This window comes from Anopheles coluzzii, chromosome X (genome assembly GCF_943734685.1).
Source record: "Anopheles coluzzii chromosome X, AcolN3, whole genome shotgun sequence".
NCBI lineage: Eukaryota > Metazoa > Arthropoda > Insecta > Diptera > Culicidae > Anopheles > Anopheles coluzzii.
Genome location: NC_064669.1, coordinates 20142169 through 20165122, shown reverse-complemented (window position 1 = coordinate 20165122; position 22954 = coordinate 20142169). Strand labels below are relative to the sequence as shown.

The following is a 22954-nucleotide window of genomic DNA, read 5'->3' as shown; positions in this document are numbered from 1 at the left end:
TAAAAGGCACATCACTGGCATCGAGAAAAAGTCCTGCAATAAAAATAGCATGGGCGCGACAACATCTTTTCCGGGGATTTCAAGCTAAGCATACGACATTTGACCACATACGAAGGTAACTGTGCAGTGTGACCAAGGAATCGCATTTTCGAAATCAGTTAAAGGTCACGAATAAATACTAGTTAAATAGGTGATTTTACTAAATTTGTGTTTATAAACGCGACTAGAATCATCAAGACACAACCGGTCGAAAAAAATCTAGAATTACTGTCGAATATATTTGGATTGCATTCTTGTATAAATTGAGATAGAGGAACAGCGTTCACTGCAGGTATATTCAATATGTTTTACGAGGATTATGCTATTGAATACGTTTAAGACGTAGTTGTAGCCCCAAGAGCTAATGAACAGGTCGAGAGGAACAACAGAATGATCATAATAGCGTGCCATGAAAAAGATAAATTGGTCCAAAATGCGATAAAAACAATGCTTAAAGCAAAAACAAAAGTTGCACCTTAAAGATTAGCGATAGCATACAAGCCAATGGATATGAAAAATAATATTATCATATCGCTAGTAAGTGCAAATGAAGTAGACTTTAAAATCGCTTAATGAGTAACAGTAACTTTTACGTCCGTAGGTGATATTGCGAGAGGTGGACAATACACACACGAACATGAATACGATTGTATTATTCTAAACTTAACAGATGTTTTATTTCAAACATGTATACGCTGCGCTGCCCCGATGCAAAGTGTTTTGTGCTCTTCGCACAGCAGCTGAACGATCCATCCCGACCGATCGCTCTCAGGCGCTCACGGCTCGTCAACTGCTGTAAGAGCGGCTTACTGCAGAGAGAGCACGCGAGCAGCTGGCTGCATTCTTTCATCTAACAGTAACCAAGTACAAAAATTTAATATTTAAAGCAGAATCGGGTATCAGTATTGTAAAATTATTCCATTTCTTTCCTATTTGACTACAGGTGACTAAAATAGTGGGTTTATCGTTATGCAATATGTTTTATTTTCTCTATAATACAATACTTAGGAGCCAATGTACCGTATTATCGGGTTACGTTCGATCGTCTGCGAAATAACAAAGTTAATGCGATCTATTTTATCGTTTTTCGTTTCATAAATAATCACGGCTCACAGTAAATCCCTGAAGAAAAAAATCCATCTAACATAGCTATGTTTTGCTCCTTTTCACACGGGTGGGCAGGACAGAAAGGAAATATGACGAAATAGGGAGGGGAAGGGCAAACTATGTGTATGCGTTTGCTTAACATAAGGGGAAGAGTACAGGGGGTGGATGGCTTGTATGCCAAGTTGCGAGTCAAAGGTATTATTATTTATAAAAATTAAAGATTTCTTCGAGCGAAGGAGATCCGTCCATTGAACAGGTATGATAAACCCATTACACTTTGCTCCATCGTGTTTTTGTTTTGCTTTCGTTTGGATTTTGATATAATTCGTCTAGATCTGTCTCACAGGGTAAAGATGAAAAAAATCAGTCTTAGCTCTTATTTAATTTATATCAGTTGTATCAAATACGTTCATTGTACTTGCATACGCAATACGATAAGTCGCCATGTTTAAGCGCCGCTCATTGACAGATACACGTACAGCTGCAGTTGCGAATCAGAAGGTTACAAGATTCTGGTGCCATTTGGATGGGATATACAAGCAACCAAAAGAGGAACATTCTCGCCTAGGACATGTGTCCTCCTTCCAAAGGACGAAACGATGCGTTTTGTAGGGCAAGTAGTATACCAACTGACTGAAGGATGGGCGCCGAGCGATGTGTAGGTGAAAGAGAAGCTTAAGAAAGCTCTTCTGTGCACTCGGTGCTGCAAACAAGTGGAGATTGGGCCCAATCCTTTTGCTTTAAGATTGTTTCATGTAGCGTGTAGCGAGAAGGAAGCGGGGTGCCTTTTTCGCGCATTATCTGCATCCTGGTGAAATAAGTTAGCTTAGCTGTTTACGGGTGCGCGCAATTGAGGCGTGTTCCACTAGTCCCGGTAGTTGGCATTGAAACTATGTACAGTGTCTCGCGTCGCGGCAGCATGGACAGTTTTCGGACGATCTGCTACTGCTGCTGCTGTTACTACTACTACTAACAACTACTAGTACGATTATTACTAACTGCTACTACTGGGCTAGTCTAGGCAGCCACCGTCGAGCGCTGTGTAAAGGCGAGCGGGTAGGTGTCGGGCGGCACGGCCACACAAGCCGGGTACATCTTGATCAGGCTGAGGTCGTTCGAGTGCACGTCGTATTTCTGCAAGATGTTGGCGATGATGATGAAGCTGAAACCGCGCACCAGATTTTGCCCGATGCAGGTCCGTTTACCAATACTAAACGGCAGAAAATGTGGGATATTCTTGCGGACTCGTTCGATCTGAAGCGTGCGTTCGTTCTCGCTGCTCACACCATTTGTTTTGATGATGTTGGTCAGGTCCTGCTTGGCGGTCGGCGAATCGCGTAGATCCGTCCGGATCTGAGCGAGTGTAGCCGTCTCGATGAACCGGCTGGGGTTGAAGCGCTTCGGCTCGCTCCAGTACCGCTCACTCGTGTTCAGCTCGTAGTTATTGATGAACACGACCGTGCCTTTGGTGACACCGTATCCGGCTATGCACGTGTCCTCCGTCGCGACGTGGGGCACGATTGGCGAGGAAGAGTAGCGTAACACCTCGAAAATTGTCGCGACCGTGTATGGCATGCTCTCGGTATCATACAGCGTAACGTTTCGCTTGCCCCGCTCGGTGATGCGATCGATCTCACGCTGGATCCGGTGACCCACTTCCGGATGCTTTGCGATATAGCCGAGCGCAAGCATCACCAGATTGCCGATCGCTGAATGCCCACCTAGGAAGTCCTCCAGCATGTACATGATGGTGTCTCGCGTTACCGACGGATCGAGCCGTAAGCTTTTCAGCAGTGCATCAGCAAAGTCTCGCTCGGTGTCGTCATCCCCTAGCGTCTGCTCCCGCTCGTTCACAATCCGTTCAAGTATGAAGTCCCGAATCTCGGCCGACCAGCGTGTAAGCTTGCTCATGTGCTTGTGATAGAAAGGAGCGAGCCAGGGCAAAAAATCCACCGCGTATCCTTGGTTGATCTCCCAAAAGATCTCGTCAAAGTTTCGCACGATGGACATAAATCCCTGGTCGTTGTAGTCGAACCTTACCGAGCACATGTACTCACTGAACATGTTCGCACACGCCTGCATAATTAGCGGTTTCACCTTGAAGTCCTTGCCCGGGCACACCACCTCGTCCAGCTGATCCATGAAGCGGTGCATCTCCATCACGCCCACGTCGCTCATCTTCTGGTAGTAGCTGGAGGCGTCGCTTGGCGAACAGTGCTTCCGGGCCAGGTTGCGTCGCTTCTGCTGCAGGGTCGACCAGTCACATAGTGCGAGCGCTGCAAATGTATAAACGAGATATAGAAATATAAAGATCATGAAAAACAATTTTACTGTAGCGAAACAAACGTCCTACAATTCCAACTTCTTAAGAATATGATTTCTAACAGCAGCTGTGCAATTTTAGCATATTTCCGCAAAAAAAAGTTTCCTTGTGTAACTTTTAGACCAAAGGTCACTGAAATCTCTTGAGAGGGGTTAGGTCGGATTCCCTTTCTCAAGAACGATCAGTAAAATACCGCACCAAATCAACCCGGTTTGCATCCTTGGCCTTCGGGACCAACCGAGTTATCTTGCAGATCGCGTAGACGCGATACGTGTAGTGGACGAAGAGCGAAAGAAATAAGAATAATATGCAAAACCTAACCAAAACCTTATCGAGCGACTCGGTGTCTGCAAAACTTAGTCCTTGAGTCCGGTGGTGGCATAATATATAAAAATACATCGATTTGACCGCCAACAACTGCGGAGCGGCACGTACTCAACCGTCCGTAATCGAGATATAATATAGCCGGCATATCGCATTCACATGTGCTGTGAATGAATCGAATTGGGTGTTACGTCACACTCGTGCTGACAGCTCCGTTCCGTAGAGTCCGTCGACGATTTCTTCCGGATATTTTATAACGTCCACTAGCCGATGCGGTAAGAGTGCGGGCTGTCCTTGCGTGAGGTCAACAGTTCTGACCGCTGAGTGGCCTACCCCGGATAGCGCAAAATCGCCTGACGCTCACGTGCTATCAACATGCAAATGATCCCTCGCTCTGGGCGACCATTAGCACATATGGCAGTAATGTCTGACAGTAGTTGGATGAGGAGCGGGGAGATTTTCTCGCGCACAGTACCAGAATCAAATCTACTAGTGCACGCGACAAAACGATTGCCGAGACTGATTTGCAGGTATTTACTTTTTAACGGTTGTAGGTGCCGTACGCAAACCGGAGACGCGGCAATTATGTTTATACTTTCCGACAAAGTAAATGATGATGGCATAAAAAAAAAAACAACGCAAAACATATATACACGGATGTAGCTGGATGTTTAGCTACCGGGCCGATTCAAAAAAATTACACGGGATTTTCTATATGCTTAGTCGGGCTCACTTGCTGCACGTGCTTTGGGTCTGAGCAGTTGAAACAGGAAGAAGAGAAACGCGTTTATGCTTTAGTATGTTATCGAGAATGAAACTGAACAGCATCTTAAAGTGCTTCACTTGTTATAAAGAGGCAATTAAAGTTCCCGCTAGTCACCTACATGTACCTGCTCTCTGCTGGATACGCCCAGATCCCAGGGTCTCTCCATAAGCGTGTAGCAGTAGCAAATTGCATTCCATCTTATTATTTATTTGTGTGTGCCTCCCGGAAGTCCTCTGATCCGTCACTGAAGTCTCTGATCGACCTAGTCTGCCATTTGCTGAACGACTGGCTACACTTAAGTACACTCTGCAGATGCGAAGAGATGCGCATGGCGTAAGCGTTTACTTCCGGTGCGCTAGCTCCCTACCACGGGGCTCGATTACCCCTGTCCCCTCCTCACCTTTACACTCGGTTCCCACTCATTTATGCGGGGCGCAAATATCTTAGGGTCAGCAGAAAGCGATACCGCTGGCCAGCAACTGATTCGCTGCGCTTTCGCACCTGCATCAATGAAACCTCCGACGAAACGGAAGTCTAGACGGGTAGAACTACTGCTCCAGCAACCGTGGGCAGCACTATCTTTATCTGCAAAGACGAGATCTCGAGCGTAACTGTTCAACTGACCTGGGGCACGGCGAAAGGGAAAGGGAACATTTTTAACGCACCCACCTACACACACATACACACATACTCCGATCCTATCAAGGCATGCTGAATTATTCATGATTTCTTCCCTTTTCCCTGAGCAGTTTTCTCGTCTCCCGTTTCCGCAGTTTTCACGTAGAGCCATTCCATTGCCCATTCAAAGATCTAGGAAGAGAAATGAAGCACTCGATTATCTGAGAACAGCGCCCGGAAGGAGGAAGAGAGATAGTGTGGGCAAAAAATGATCTTCTGGTAGATTAACTACGTGTGAACATCAGACGGCCGATCATCTAGGGAACAAACTGATGATTATCGGATCCCCAATTTTGCCCCTTTTTGTTGCTTTGCTAACAGTACACACGTACACACACCTACATACATTAATTATTATGGCAAACCCACCAACCTGTTTTAGTTTGCCGTTTTTGATCTACTTGTACTTCTGCGCTGTATTTATCTCTGCGATTGTATTGTGTTACCTTTTATATCCCATTTCTGGCTGGTGGTGGTGTAGCTAATCTAATTTCACAAGCTTGAGCACCTATAGAAAGAAACAAAGAACCAATCTTTCCTTTGTGTCATAGTCGAGAACTTTTAATACAAGTGGAACATGTGATCAGAGCAAATGCGGTAGATAAAGAAAAGATAAAGAAAAGGAAAGAAAGGAGGAGATAAAGATAGTCTGAATATATTTGGCCAGAGAATGAACTTCGTTCACCGAAAGCCATTCGGCGTTCTCTTCAAAATGACTTTTGTCATGGCTTTTTTTCATGTTGGCTGGTTAATTTCGATTGCACGTGTTGTATATCTATTCGATTTAATTGTGGATTAAAAGAAAAAACCTAAAATAACTAAAATAACATTCATTTGATATATTGCTTCATCTACTCTTCATAAAGTAACACTTTCCTATTAAAACATGAACATGAAAATTACAAAAACTAACTTCTACAAGAATCCGCGCCTCAAAAACTCGCGGAATTCGATCGATATAAACGGGAATGAACGTATTTCAAAGTGATTACCGACACCCAAATTTTGGCCCAAAGCGGCTGTGAAATGAGGGTAAATGAGTGAAATATGAGTACGATGGCCAACGGATTTCGGCGGACATAGTCCACACTAAGGTCGATTAACTTCAAAACGAAGTAGTAGAATGCTTAGGCTATAACAATAGTGCGTCTGTCTATTTCAAAGGTTTGCTGTCGGAACGAGAGTGATGAGATGTATGTGTGTCAGCGCTCACTATAATTAAGATAAGGCAATGGCGCTTTACGTTACATAGTCCATTTTGATAAGAATGTTTCTGAATTTGAGCTTAGGTCTGAAACACAGGTGGCAGCCATTGTTACCTGATCTCATTGTTTGTCACGTGATCCCAGTCAAACGATGGAGCAATGAATAATTGGGTCTCATAATGCTTAGTGGAAATCAGCTGTCCATGAAAGATTGTTGGTGGAGGAGAAGGTGTTTAACTCACGACAGGCACGACCTGACCAGAGGTCTCTGTCTTACGGTCTACTTGTTGGCCTGCTTTCCAGGCACAACAGGGTGCGCAACTGCACACCGAATCCCAAAGAAATGAGCGTTGTTGCAGTTGTGCCGTACTCGTGTATGTTTATTTTCTCCAGTTGCGCAGCAAAGCTAAATCGGGGGTAAGCGTGTGCAGCGTCGGGTTCGGGTCGCGCAAGCTGCAGTGTGCTGATACGGGATTTTTTTTTGTTTTGGCCCCACCTCTTTTTACTAGTATTTGCTTGCTTCTTTTGCTTTTCCTGCTAGACTGTCCTGGTGGTTAAGGTCTTTACATGCGCCATTCAGATGATGTGAAATGGCTTGATTATACCGTTCATATTTGTATTTTTCCACTATAAGCACCTCCGTGACCGGATATTGATGGTCAATGGACTTGATTGACGTTGGTACACGAGGGAGCGGCCTGAGTTGATCAGATAAAAAAGGTTCACAGGCGTGCTTTTTGGTATTCGAAGATTTCAAGAAATGTGCATAGATGTACATAGATGTGCAGCTAGGAGCAAACTTTAAATACGATATTTACTTCAGCTTCGCTAGAGACAATGGAAGCAATTAATTCTCCCTTAACAACTGCTTATGCAAGCTGCACAAGCAAGACACACAAATAATTAACTTCCCTCACTGTGTATTCTAGCCCATTTTTCCACCGAAATGCCCCGTAAGAGTGTCGCAGAATTGTTCTAGCTACGTAAGCGATGACAGACGAGCCGCGCCACCTAAAGGGTACGACTATGAATTCATTAAACAGAAATCGGAAGGGTGAAAAAAACTAACGTCAATGCTTAATATGGGGCAAACCCCGGCTGGTTGCGAAACGTGGCCAACAATATCAGGAAGTGCTGATTGACGTAATACAACCTCCCGGTGCGTCCAGGCATCGTATTTTGATGTGCGTTTTTCAGGGGGCTTGTCGTCGGAATCCGGTTTGAAGGACCATGGTGCGCATGGCGCTTTGGATTCCGACATTAACTTGGGCTTGTCCCAGAGTAAGGCAAGGTAGACCAATCCAAAAATTCCCCCACGACCACCCCCCTCTCCAATATTTTCTTGAGGGAACAAAGGATTTTGACAGCCGCGTCGACGGATTGAGTTTAGCTAATATATAGGTTAGTTGCTACGGCGATGTGAGTCCCACCATATGGTCCCATCACTATTGTGCGTCTTAGAAACTTCTTCGTGTAATCACTTTATGACGTATATCTATTTTGTAAGATATTTCCCCTTTGTTCTCAAATTCCCACCAGCATTCCCCTCATGATTTTTGTGCACCGATTTGCTCTTTGGAGTGTGTGATTTCTAAGAAGGGCACCCAGGGGAGAACATCCAGGTGATGAAGATGCGTGTGTGTGTCTATAAATATATATATATATATATATATATATATATATATATATATATATATATATATATATATATATATATATATATAAATATATATATATATATATATATATTTAGATATATATATATATATATATATATATATATATATATATATATATATATATATATATATATATATATATATATATATATATATATATATATTTAGATATATATATATATATATATATATATTTATATATATATATATTTAGACTATATATATATATATATATATATATTTAGACTGCATGTGTGTGTGTGTGTGGGGATGTGTGTGTGTATGAGTGTGTTTGTGTTTGTGTTTGTGGTACTCCCACCCCGCAGGCGGCGGCATCGCTTCTTTACCCGGCAGCAACTTTCCCCTTGCGTCGATTATTTCCTATTTCCTCTCTAAAACATCCTCACCAACATTATTACCAACCCGCCGTTTTCACTTCCACCCGACTCAACTTATTTCACCAAGGTGCCATTTGAGGAACGTGACCGGGAAAGAGGTGAATTTCTTGAACAATTCATCTCCTCGTATGCCTTTCCACTCTCTGCATCCGTTCCAAGTACTGCAGTTTAAAAACCCCACAATCTCTCTCTGCCTTTCTCTCTTTCTCTATCTTTCTCTTTCTCTATCTTTCTCTCTCTATAGCTATCAATATATCCATCCCTCTCTTTTCCTCTCTTCTCTCTCTCTCTCTCTCTCTCTCTCTCTCTCTCTCTATGGCCACTTCTCTTTGTTTCTCTACGATCACAGCACTGTTTAAAACAAAATCGCTCCGTGCAACAAAACCACCAACGCGTGTGTGAGGAGCACATTTTGCACAGCCACCTGACGCGTGTGCACCGTTCACTCTTTCACAGATGGGGAGCTCCCAGCAACTCCAGGACCGTTCAATCGGCCCCATCGGATATCAACCAGATCGAGCCGATCCGGTTAGAGCTCCAAAAGGTGTAAGAGGCCGTTAGCGTAAGGACGTGCGAGGGGTTTCACTTTCTCTGGCCCAGATTGGAAAACCAGTGCCGGTCGCTTGGCGCCACCCTGCTTCGAAGGCTCGCTGAGGCATACGGCGTAGAACAGTATTCCATGCTGTTAGTACATGTTGTTTTTGAGACGTTTTGATTTTTCTTCCTTGGTTGGACATCACAACAATTGTGAGGAATCGAAACTTAATCATTACCTGCGCAAAACTCCCACACCACGTTTTTTGTAGCCTATACGGTACTTACAGTTATTCCGATCGCCGCCAAACAGCTTGTGGAAGCGCAGAAAGTCCGGTCGGCCGCCGAAGTAGCGCCCGTTCTGGTTGAGCACCTCCCGGATCAGGTCGAGGTTGTTGACCACCAGGCAGCGGGTCGACCCGAGCGTGATACTGTACAGGTCTCCGTACTTCTTCGCCAGGGCAGTAAAGCCCTCGAACGGCACATCGTACTGGCCGAGAAATGCAAGGCTGCCGAGGATGGGCCACGGCACTGGGCCTGGAGCCTGCGGGAACGTCATTAGCTCGGTGGTTGATTGCTGTGGGAGGGTGGTGGCAGCGGTGGCCAGCTTCTGCAGTCGGGACGGCCGTACGGTCTGAATGCGCACCTTCCGGTGCCATTCGTACAGTATCTTGAAGTAGCACACGACCGACAGTATGATGGTCAGCACGGCCAGAATCAGCCCGGTGTAAGCCATCCTGTGTTTCGGTTTAGTCTGTCCGCTTCTGCAATATCTTAGCAGGGGGTTTTTCAGGCGATCCTTTCGCAGACACGTAACACTCACGCAATGCAGCGTGCAAGTGTGTTTCCGGCCGTAAGAGCTGGCGGGTTTTAAATTCTTGTCCAGCAAGAATAATTTCTCACACTACAACAAAAGAACTGACCGCAGCAATGAGAAACACATGAGCGCGCGGCGTCGCGAACGAGGATAACTAAATCGGTCCGACCAATCGTAACGAACCAAAACAAAACTGTACCTTTTGCTACTCCGTTTTGCTAGGCAACAAACATCCCCGAACGTTCAACCGGTACGCTAATTCTACAAACAGTTTTAATGTTAACTTCAAAAATTTAACAAAATAGTGTAACAAAACCACGAGCAACAAATAACAAAAAAGCTAGATGCACCAACACACCCACACACACACATGCGTACACTCAGTCACTTTGTGGAACTAAAACGATTGCAGCTTGTTGTTGTGTTGTACAAACACGCTAGCGAACGAATGGCATGCACCTCCGGAAACTCCTTATCGCACACACGTGACCCCCTGGTAAGCAGAGAGGGAAACCTGGTCCTCCTAAACTCCGTTCTATTAATCGTTTACCAAAGGTTTGAACTTTGATCGCGCAACTTCCCGGGTAGTAAGGATGCAACGGGCGCGCAGGCTTTTGAAGGATGTGGTCAGGATATTTGGCCAGTGGTTTGATTGGTACGGAATGTGTTCGCAGCAGCAGAAAGGACTTTCGTTCACAGCAACACTCACACATGCACACAAGATCGTCTATAGTTGGCGTAGTGTAAGGGGGGCTGCTCGACGGTGCGCTTCCTGGTTTGGTGATGCTACGATCAACGATTAGCTACGAAAAAAGTTAGACTGATCGAGTGCGGATTATGTGCCAACGTTTATATAGAGTTCGAAAACGGCATGCTAGGGGCCATCGAATTCCCTCGTACCTTGCCTTGCCACGATATTGCGCGCAAAGGCGAACGGCGCGCGAGTGCGCGCGTAAGAGCTTGCGGGTGTGCGCACGCGTTCAAGCTCGCCCGATCTGGCGAACCACAGACAGAGAGGGAGCAGTCACACATATACTCACACAAACATATAAGCTTTAGAGGTCCCATCAGCCACAAAGTGGTATTTTCATGGGAAGGGAAGGAGTTAAACTAGCTCCGTATGAGAAAGAGAGAAAAAAAAAGGCAGAGAGAGAGAGAGACAGAGAGAGAGACAGAGAGAGACAGAGAGAGAGAGAGAGAGAGAGAGAGAGAGAGAGAGAGAGAGAGAGAGAGAGAGAGAGAGCACGAGGAGCAGGATGAGATGAAGACAGTACAGCGCGTAGCCTACCGAGCGCTGTGCGAGCGAGATACCACGAAAACCGGGAGAATCGTGCAGCGGGGTTCCTCTTGGACAGTGTATCTTGCTCAGGAAGGCATGTAGAAGCAGGATAGTGAATGCTTCTTTTCACCAAAGCAAAAACGAGAGATCTGCGTACGCGAGAGAGGGAGAGAGAGATAGAGAGAGAGAGATGGCTCAACGAGCGCGGGATGGAATGGGGCGAAAGCGAACGAGAGTGAGATTCCGAGGACGAGCAAGAGGTACCCTTTCGTTAGAGAACGAGCGGGTGTCAGAAATAGTTTAATATATATACAGAGAGAGAAAGATAAAACAAAACGAACGAGCGAGCGATAGGAAAGGATGTGTGATAAAGGGAGGCTACGGAAGAAGAAGAGGATTATTTCTTTTTGCACTCTTAAGCATCCCACTCGCCTCCCAACTTTTCCAACCAGTAGATGGAGGAGTTTTCCCAAGGATCCCCCCCAACATCCTGTAAAGCATTCCAAAACATCTCCTCACAATCATCATAAAAATTAATAAATCTGTAGGCATGTCTAGAGCAAGAGCAAAACATATTTGATCAAGATGCTTGGAAAAGAAGTCTATATATATATGTATATATATATATATATATATATATATATATATGAATATACACACATATATATATATATATATATATATATATATATATATATATATATACCACTAATATGAATATGAATATGAATATGAATATGAATATGAATATATATATATGAATATATATATATATTTACATATATTTATATATATATATATATATATATATATATATATATATATATATATATATATATATATATATATATATATATATATATATATATATATATATATATATATATATATATATATATATATATAGAGGTTGGGTTGGAACACTGCTTAAAGGATATGGCTAACACAAAGAACAATCATTTTTCAGTATAATTATGTGAACTGAATCGTTTTCTTTGCTCAGAATGTTTTACATACTCAAGAACTTCTTCTTCTTCTTCTTTGGTACAACAACCGTTGTCGGTCAAGACCTGCCTGTACCCAATGGAGTGAGCTTGGCTTTCAGTGACTTATTGTTACCATAGCAGGATAGTCAGTCCTACGTATGGGGGCACGGGCTATTCGGGGCTTGAACCCATGACGGGCATGTTGTTAAGTCATACGAGTAAGAACTTAAACTACCTTAACATATTCTCACAGCATTTTCATTCGATCCCTCACACCAATCCGCTTAAACCGATCTCGATTTGCCTCTAAATCCGAACGTTAATAGAGCAAGACCTCTCGGCGAAAGGATAGCACCAAGCCGTCAGCGGCTAGTTAGCGGCAATTGGTTCTATCTTCGGGGTTTTATCGCCTTCGTTTTTCACCCACTTGTCCGCTCGCTTTGGGCGCATTAATAATTCAGAACAGTCATAAATCGGAACATGAGAGGGAAAGGGGATCCCGGGGCAGGGCAGCCCGGCGAGCGAAACGAAAAGTGAACGAGCGCATGGCATCGAGAAAGAACGGATTGCGACCCATTTTCTTTCCGGTGGCGTGATCACTCTGCCCACTGACAGCGTGGGTCAAGTTCTGATGTCTTTTGGATGTTACAGCGAAAGAACGAACGGGCAAGATGGGGAAGAAACTATGTGCAAAGGTTCATGGGTGACAGGAAAGCACCGAATCAAGACAGGCATGGCCCCTACAGTGAAAGAGCGGAACGGGCGGCAATAATGAAAGTAAGACAAAGCGAAAAAAGACCCCAAAGTTAATGAGCGGATCGCGGAGTCCACTCCCGCTTGAGAGAAAGCAGATAACCGAAAAGCAAAAGCAAAATCTCTAAACTAAGCTTACTTTGCTTTTGAGGTTTGCTCACGACAACTCTGGAACGGAAAAGGGGAGGTATAAAAGGTTCTAGGTGCTGGTAGTGCTTTTGGTGTTACTTGAATATGGGCGCCCATGAGCGAACCTTTCTTTATTCTCGAACGGGGGTACATAAATTATGCAATATTAACCCAATATCTCGTCGCGCGTCGAGTAGCGCTAGGACCTTTGGACACTTAAACGTGCACTGACTGGAGGTTGTCTACAATCCAGTGGAGCGATTTTCCTCAACGGTTCTCCAAAAATTCTCTGGCTAGATAGCTCTGTTCAGATTGTTTCATGTAAATCTATTTTTAGAATTTTACGCAAAAAAATATACAAACGCACACACAGTTACCTGTCTCCTGGTGAATATGGCTGAGCCTGTTGATATACAGGCGGTCCCCGAGATACACGGTTAATGAGGACCGAAAACGGCCGCAAAATACCGCATATCTCGAATTTCCGCGTAAGTCGAATCTCGTGATTTCCAGCTAAAATACCACTAATTTTCATGTAATTTTGCAAGTAGGAGGCGGTTTTAGTCACTTTATGAATTATTTGATATGATTCTGACTGAATACAACAGGATTAAACCTTTTGAAATAGTTTTTAACATTCGATCAAAACGGAAATTATTTGGCAATTTATTATTGTTGTGTCAAATCAGTACAATTCACCCAAAGAATTGTCAAATTCAGAAAACCGCGTATCTCCGAATCCGTATATAAAAGATACCGTGTATCTCGGGGACCGCCTGTATTTCCAAATTTTAAATCTTTCGGCCGAATGATCTCATTTTTCCGTATGAGCGAGTGGATAGCGAAAGCGCATGCTGTCTGAACTATCGCTCACCATCTCTGATGTCATGCTGCGTGCGAGTAAAACCTATGGGATGGCATGTTTTGAATTTACGGGATATACCGCCGCTCCTGCATGTGCAAAACTCGTCCTGCAGGTTTTAACGACGACAAACGATGACAAAGAGAAGAGACGGATTCAAGAGTATCACCTGGGTGCATGCAACCTGTGCTAACCAACAAATAGCTGCGTCCTGCGGACATTTATCGTGGCTTTGCGCAAAAGTAGAGTCTTATGTCAGAGGCGCAGCGGACCGCACAGACTTTGCAGCGAACGAATTGGATGGTGCATCAGTTGCGTTCGACACTCAATAACAGATCAATCTGTTGCTGCTGCTTGGACCTATCACGCCCGTCCTGTTACTACATTCATCCTCCGGACATATACTAAACTACAGAATAAAGAATTTCGCGTGCTTGGTCAGGCTGCGCACCTTTCCCAATGGGCAAGACCAAAAAGAAACTACGCGCTACGAGAACACTTCTAATCAACAGTGCACGAAGCAAGATAATTCTCGGTGATCTGTGCTGATATCATAGGTCATAGACACACGCTCGCTTGGAGGATTTCGATTGAGACGTGCTGGTTGTGCAGATTATAGCCAGAGGTTAATGGCCACGTTCGCTTAGAATGAGTTGTTTAACATGAGGAAGAGGAGAACAAGAAATACGAACAGAACGTCGAACCTAAAGCGGTCGCTCGCACTGCCAATGGGGACTTTCTCTGGCACTGGCTAGAACCGTTCGTAATATGAGAAAATCTTGCCCCAGCGAACAGCGGGAGTCCCAGGGTGAACAAAAGGGATGAGATTCGGAGCCGAGAGAGATGGAACTAAGAAGAAGAACATGAAAAAAAGCCACATTATGCTCGATCGAATCTTAGTCGACGTCTAGCGCACACCAGTCTCCTTTAATATGTATGTAGATGCTGAAGATTTTGCCAATGAGCAGCATAAGTATGAACGAAGGAAGAATTGCAAGCGAATTGCCAACCTATTAAGATGGGAGTAGGGAGGGGTTTCAAGAACAAGTTTACGATTTATATAACTACTTAAAGTCATCGCCAAATTCTGATTCCAGAGGTACTCTAGCGGTTTGCTTCACTGCTCTGGACTCGATCTGGGAAGATAAAATCCGAGAAGAAAGCGAATGTTCTCTTCCTGTCTCTCTCCCACACTCTTCGAAACAGTGCAGAGACAGAGCAAGGACATCTAGAACCCAGGCGGAAGGAAACTGGTTTTCCATTCTCAATAGAAAAAAATAAGGGGCTCGTGGGGGCATCCCCGTATAAGCTCGGAGATCTGTCGCTGAACGCCAAACTGGCTTCAACAATAGACCTGTTAAGTTCTTCGCGTACCAGCAGAAGCTATGACTTATTATTAATATTTTTCGGCATTCAACTGGCCCTAGTACGGATGTGTTGGCTAACAAACGTGCTGGTTTAAATTTCGTTGGTGATTTTTCACTCTTTCCCTATGGATAAACCCACAGCTGGAAGAGATGGAGAGGGTGGGTGGTGACTCTTTCAAAATCTGTAGCTAGAAGGGAGGTCGGCAAAGACTAGTATGCTTCACGAAAACCTTTTTACCTTTCGTCATACCATATACCTTGGTTTGGATCCTTTTCCTTCAACGTCAGTGAAGGTGGCAAAAAAAGCGATAAGCATAGTTGTTTGCAAAATCCGGTTTCTACCGTCTGCCACCAATCTGGCTGGGGATAGAGAACCGGTAGGAGTCTGGGGGAGTCGCTCAGGTTCTAGAGGATAGCTGCCCAAGAACAAGCATGGCACGCATATTTGTATATATATATATATATATATATATATATATATATATATATATATATAAATATATACCATAAATATATACAATATATATATATATATATATATATATATATATATATATATATATATATATATATATATATATATATATATATATATATATATATATATATATATATATATATATATATATATATATATATATACAATATATATAAATATGAGTCGTTATAATTTATTTATTTTAAACACACTTTATTATCGAACCGTACTGGGTGAAGGTTGAACGCAAAGAGAGCGATCGAGTGCACGACAGGCTACGTTCGGCTCCGGGCGTAACGAGTTCGGGCAGTCCGTGAGACGCGTTTGTATTACTCTGTCAAATACTTCACAGCTTCGTCATCTTGCTTCCAACTATGGTAATCTATGTGCGCCCATAGTGTTACCATAATTTCTCGGGGGGGGGGGGGGGGGGGACGAACGTCCTCGCTCGATTCATAAAGGGATTTTTTTTTCATAGACGTTATAATATTTATCTTAATCCTATCCTAACTAGGTCTACCTGTTTTTTTTATGCACCAACTACACGTATCTGTTGAAAAGTTCATTTCATTTCAATATTTAATTATTCCTAATTCTTTTAAGTTTTTTTTTGTTGCGTTTTATGTGTTGTGATGTTTCAATGGTGTGTTTATTTTCTGCGATACAATCGTATTTTATAAATCGTGGGTCCAATTTTTTCTAGTTCTTTTTTTTATGTATAGTGGGTTTAAAAGGTTTTCTGCTGGAGGATCTTCTTTGCTATTGTTGTTTTTCATCATGCGTTTGTTTGATTTGTTCAAGTTTTGTATAACATTTTGAAAAATAGTTCTTGCAGTTTTGTCTATGTTTTCACGGTTCGTTGTATTACTTTGGTTGAATATTATTTCATTAGGTGTATAGCGCGTTGCAGAGTGAATTGTGTCGTTATACATTGCTATGACGATAGATATTAACTGTTCAGAATGTAGATCGGGAAATTTATGCTTGTTTGTGTTAAATATTTCCATCAATGTACAATGAGTTTTCTCCACTTGTCCGTTCGACTCTAAAGATGACGCGAATTCAATGGTAGTCCCTAAATTACTTAAGAAGTTCTTTAGCTGTATGCTTTTGAAAGAATTTTCATGGTCGCAAACTATAATTTTAGGAATACCAAATCTTGAAAAATATAGGCTTAACGCTGATTGGATGTCTGTTGTATTTCGGGATTCAATCTTAATGGCTTGTAAATGCTTAGAAAATGCGCAAATTGCTGTAAGGTAATTGTTTTTGTCTAAGCCAAAGATGTCTATGTGAACTCTGACAAAAGGTGCTGATTCTATGGGTCTAGGAGACACTTTGATATTGTATGGTTTCCGTTCGTATTTGTGCTGGAAACAAATTTGGCATGCATTATTCCACTTTCTTATTTTTTTAACCATACCAGGGAAAAAGTAAGATCGTCTATGTTGCTGTTCTACCTCATGAATACCACGATGAGCTCTGTCATGTTCCTTTTGCACGATAATATCTTGACGCTGTTCGTTTGTTACGTCTTCTTTCATAGTAGCAGTAATAACAAAGTGACCTTTAATGTCAAAATGATGTTTGTACACATTTTGAAACGATTGAAATAAAGATTGTGGGACAAGTATAGCAGTTTGTTTTCCATTATGGTATCTTCTAATTAATTGGTCTTTCGCTATGATGCATGAAATAGTCAGGAGATGTTTGAGCGGTATGGTACACTGGTGGACATAAAAATAGGAACTTTTTTCTGTGACCGAAAAACATAGTTCTTGTCGGAAATATTTGGTAGCCCTGAAAAGGACTGTTTAAGTGGTTGTTGGGAGGTGGTGTTGCGGTGTTCCACAGAGCGGAAACATATTCTAACGGTCAATGTGTTGACCGTTATTCGCTATCACTTCCTCACAGCGTAGGGCCATATCGCCGATGAGGTTACGGCATTCGCTTCTGTCTATGCGTTTCCACATAGCCTTGCAGCGTCTCCATAGCGAATCGGCAGAACGTGCATGCTTGTTCTTAAGCTGACGCTTGAGAGTTGACCACAGATTCTCAATCGGGTTGAGGTCTGGACTCAACGCAGGCCACGGTAGAACTTGCACATCCTCGTTTGCCAAAAAACATTTAACTAATCGCGATGTATGCTTTGGGTCGTTATCGTGCTGAAAGATGTGCTGCTCTTCTTCTCCGAATTTTTGTCGGGCGTGTGGCAACATCTTACGACGTAGTATGTTTCTATACCCTTCCGAGTTCAGTGTCCCTTTGAGACGGAACAAAGGACCCGGGCCGTGCCAGGAGAAGCAACCCCACACCATTACGTGGCCGCCTCCGTGCTTTAGGGTTTTTATAGTATTTTTTGGATGATACGCCTGTTTAGGAAGGCGCCAGACGTATTTAGTGCCGTCCGAACCATCCAGATTGATTCTGGACTCATCCGAAAAAAATATTTTGCTACACCAAAAGATGGATGCAGCTAAATGCTCTTCGGCAAACCGAATGCGCGCTTCTACGTGGTGCGGCATTAGCTTACGAACCTTTCGTGGTTTCCGGGCACAGAACCCACCGGCGTGTAAACGGCGCGACACCGTTTTCGCCGAAACTTGCAATCTAAGCTCCTACTTAATACGATTGCAAGTTTTGAAAGGGTCCGCCCTGATTGTCTCAACCATCTGCGCGTCAACGTCAGCCGTTGTTTTTCGCGGACGACCTGTGGATTTACCCGTAGCCTCGCTACGAATGGCGTTGTCCACAAACGTCTGCGAACGGCCGAACGCCTTGCAGTTGGTTTTGATAGGCACGTTCTCACGATACAAACCCTGAATATGTTTCCGCTCCTCTGGAGTGCAGTGCTTTCCGCGACCCATGATGAACTTGTGGAATTTTCAAATCGCAAACTTTCACCTTTACCACTGAATGAAGAATGAAGCGCAACACGGTTTGGATCTCTTTTTATACTACCGAAAAACACTGCCGTTACTCAAAACTCAGATAAGTAGCGCACCACAAATGCGAGTATAAAAGGCAAACAAACAGCGATTGCAAATTCAGTACGCCTCGAACGTTAGGCGAAAGAACTCCGCAGGAGCCAAAGCCTCTCTAAGCCATACTAACAACAACATACGCCTCGATCTGTTGGCGATAAGAGGCCAACGAACTCCGCAGGAGCCAAAGCCTCTCTAAACCATACTAACAACAACAACAACTGTTGGCGATGACACACCTATTGCACGCAAAAAAACACACAACAAATTTTTTTCCTATCTTTTTGTCCACCGGTGTACCTACGTCAGAATAGCTGCTTAAGCTACTAGCAGGATTTGTTATAATTGAGTGATCTGTATTTGTGTTGACTTGTATTACATTGTTCGATTTCCTACTCAGGGCGTCAGCAACTACATTGGCTTTGCCCTCCTTGAACTTGATATCATACTCGTGATCTTCTAACTCTAAACGCCAGCGCAAAATTTTCGAATTTTTGCTTAAAGATTTTATAAATATGAGCGGTTTGTGATCTGTAACGAGTGTAAATTTTCTACCATACAAATGAGGCTTGTATTTTTGTACTGCCCACACAATTGCCAACGCTTCTTTCTCTGTAGTGGAATACTTTAATTCAGTATCATTCAGTGTTCTGCTACCAAATGCTAGAGGCTTTTCAATTCCATCTTGTATCTGCGACAGAACTGCCCCGAGAGCGTAATCGCTTGCATCGGTTGTAAGAATGAATTCCTGCGTAAAGTCAGGGTATGACAGGACTTGGTTTGATGCGATTATTGCTTTTAATTTTTCAAAGCTTTGTTTAAACTCTTCGCTTTCAAAGCTTTCATTTGCCTCTTTTTTCAAACATTTTGAAAGTGGTTTGGTTATTTTCGAATAATCCTTAATAAATCTTCTATAATATCCAGCTAACCCCAAGAATTGCTTGATTTCTTTCTTAGATGTAGGTAATTTCCATTCCAAATTTTTTTTTACTTTTTCGGGGTCTGGCTTGATTCCCTCACATGTTACAACATGTCCTAAGAATTCAGATTCTCTACGTAAAAACTCACACTTATCTAGCTGAATTTTAAGATTGAACATAGCTAGACGTTTTAATACCACTGAAAGATTTTTTAAGTGGGTTTGCAAGTCTTTTCCAACAACAATTATGTCATCTAAATACACAAAACAAATTCTACCAATTAACTCGGCAAGAATACCGTTCATTGCCCGTTGAAAGGTAGCAGGGGCATTTTTGAGCCCGAATGGCATTCTGTTAAATTCGTAATGACCATTAGGGGTACTGAATGCCGTTTTTTCCCGATGTGAAGGGTCCATCTCTATTTGATGAAATCCAGATTTTAAATCTAATATGGAAAAGTATGAGGACTTGCCAAGATTATCTAAAATTTCCTCGATCTGAGGCATCGGGTATTTGTCGTTAATTGTTTTGTCGTTTAATTTACGATAGTCAATAACCACTCGGATTTTTTTCATTCCAGAGGCGTCCATTTTTTTTGGAACCACCCATATGGGTGATGAGTATGGGCTACATGAAGGAGAAATTATACCGCTTTTTAATAATTCCTTGATTTGTTCTTCTACATCATGTTTCAGATGATGTGGATATCTGTAACTTTTTGTGTAAGTGGGTTCCTAATCTTTCGTTACTATTTTGTGTTTCACCACGTTAGTTGCTGTCAAATTTTCATTAGTTCTCAATAATACTTGCTGATGTTGGTGAATTATTCCTAAAAGCTCATCTAACTCAAAGTTAGACAGATGGTTTGACCGTATAATCTTTTCAATATCCTCGACTTTTAATTCATCCTGAGTAGTTAATGGGATAGGTGTTATAGTTTCAAAATTATTAACATTTAATCCAAATGTTCCTAAATTGTCTGGTTTACTGCAGGATTTGCTCATTATTTTAATGACAGATTTTTTATTCGTTGAATTATCTAAGCCTGGTTCAATAATTATTCCGTCACTTAATTTTAGATGACAAGGAATAAACCAGTCACCATTGCTTAAAGTGCTAATGGTTATGATATGATGGTAAACATAGTCTAAGGGATGATATTTTACGAACGGTACAGTTTTCGAAAGAAACTGTCTCGTTTTCAAAATCCAATTTAGCTTTAGTTTGTGCCATGAACTCAGCTCCAATTAGTCCATCAAAAAATTAATGAAATTTAATTTCATGGTAATTTTGCAGGGGTAGGCCAAACCCTATAAGATTTGCTTTTCCTTCTTTCTCCATGATAATAGAACCATTTATATTGTTTATCTGGGATGATTTAGTTTTCATATTAGTTTTGATTATTCCGGGCCTCTGGAGGTTTTTATTTGCTCCCGAGTCAATAAGCAATTTTATGATAATGCCAGATTTTAAATTTTTGCTTTCTATATAAGGAATATAATTTACTATTTTTTCATGAGGTTCCCTTGTGCCTCCCAAAAATTTACCAATAATTCGTCATCTTCCGAATTGGTAACAATCTCATGGTTATAAAGAGAAGCATTATTTCTCGTCAACCTGCTCTTAGTAGTTTCGACTTCCATCGGTTCTATTTTACTATTCCTTGGTTCTATTTTATATGAATTAGGTTTGTTGATAGCTAATGATTGTGTTTTGGTTATTTTTTCGTTTGAAAAATTATTTGCCTTAAACGACCCAGTTCCTGTATTGAAGTTTCTATTGTTTTCGTTAGACGTGAATGTGCACAAGAAAGCATGCGCTTCCTCGATGCTTTTTGGACGAGCGGCTTGTGTATAGCCAAAATAGGGCTTGCGTAATCCGCTTATGTATGCTGCTAAACTATACTCATCTATAAAATCATTAATTACGTCCCATTGAGCGCTGTATTTTGCATTTTGTTTAGCACTAGATTTTATATTGTACACTATCTGTTTAGTTTTTTTATAATATTCTTCAACACTTCCTTCCATGCGGTTATGCCATAATTGACAATTATAAGATGACAATTCTTTTTTGTCTCCTAGGGCGTCTATTAAAATAGCTTTAACCTCACTAAAATTAGAAGGAGTGCCATTGACACACAATACGTTTTTTGCATGACCTTCTATTTTATTGAGTACTGCAGTGAAATAAATTCGAAAAGTATTTGGTGGCACAATACTTTCAAATATTTTTAATGTTTCCTCAGCTGTATTTAACCAACACGTTAATTGTTTTTTATTCCCGTTAAATGATGGTAACATTTTTATGGGATCGGGTATTTTAAACATACTTCCGAAATCAGTTGACGCTGTTGGTTGAGTTTCAATTTCTACTCTTTGTTCGCGCACATGAACCGTGTTATTTAAACGTTCTTCGTGCTGGGTTATTTTTTCCGACATATAGTTTATCACAATAGAAAGATTTTTAATCTGTTCCGTGAGATCAGCTTCATTCGCCATTTTGCTTTCCAATGAAAGATTTTCGATGTCGATATCGATAGAAATAGGATCGAAAGTTAATGAACTTTGCGATAATTCTTCCGTTGAATTATCTGAAATAGTTATTTCAGAATTGCTTCTCCACATTAGGAGCGGACAGGTTAATTGCCCGGCTCTTTGTTCACTTTTGTTTTGTTTTGTTTGTTTTGTGAATAAAAAATGATTTAGGGTAAGTGTACCAATTATGGCTATATGTCATCAAGATATCGATTTTACCCCTGTAAAAATAAGTACTCAGCAAAATGTCAAATAGTCACGCTCAATTAATCGAACAATTGATGGGGCTAATCCTTCAAAAAATTTCAAAAGCTACCGTTTCAGAGCGATACGAAGTGGAGCACAAATCAGGGTGGTCTGTTTGAATTTGTTTTAATGAAGAATCGTAGCCATAGTATATCAGGGAAGCACAAGAGCGCATTTGGCAATAAGGCGATGCGAGTGGCTTCAAATTTCGCACTCTTCATATGAAAGTCACTCAAGACTGCATTATTTTGAGGAAACTGATTCGATTTTATAAAATTTTACAAATAAATGATGCTTAAAACACATATTCACACTTGGGAACTCATGAAGCCCAAATGTGTTAAAATGTTTATATTTGAAATGAAAAATCCTTCCGTGGTTTTAAAAATGCAAATAGACTGTTTTAGAACGAAAATAGTATTCGTCATAGCCATGATTGGTGCTATAACCACAATTGGTACATTTACCCTAGACTTGTTTGGAAAAATTCAGCTGTATAAACCATTGTTAGCTCCTCATCTTGAGTATTGTACAACTATTTAT

At 41.9% G+C, this 22954-nt stretch overlaps 2 protein-coding genes across 2 annotated transcripts in view; both read right to left on the bottom strand.

Annotated features, from left to right (window-relative positions):
- LOC120955849 (uncharacterized) overlaps window positions 1-22954 on the bottom strand; it is a 271175-nt gene that overhangs the window by 194442 nt on the left and 53779 nt on the right. The window lies entirely within an intron of this gene.
- On the bottom strand, window positions 1000-10689 carry LOC120954669 (cytochrome P450 307a1). Its single transcript, XM_040374790.2, has 2 exons — window positions 9342-10689; window positions 1000-3422 (listed from the first exon to the last, which is right to left on the bottom strand). The coding sequence occupies exons 1-2, from the start codon at window positions 9787-9789 to the stop codon at window positions 2164-2166; spliced, it is 1707 nt and encodes a 568-aa protein (XP_040230724.1). The 5' UTR covers window positions 9790-10689; the 3' UTR covers window positions 1000-2163.

What these genes read in the sequence shown, in the direction of transcription:
- LOC120954669 (XM_040374790.2), bottom strand. Translation starts at nt 9,789, where the DNA reads ATGGCTTACACCGGGCTGATTCTGGCCGTGCTGACCATCATACTGTCG. An exon ending in TGGCGGCGATCGGAATAACT is followed by an intron (nt 3,423 to 9,341) that starts GTAAGTACCGTA and finishes ATACATTTGCAG; the next exon opens with CGCTCGCACTATGTGACTGG.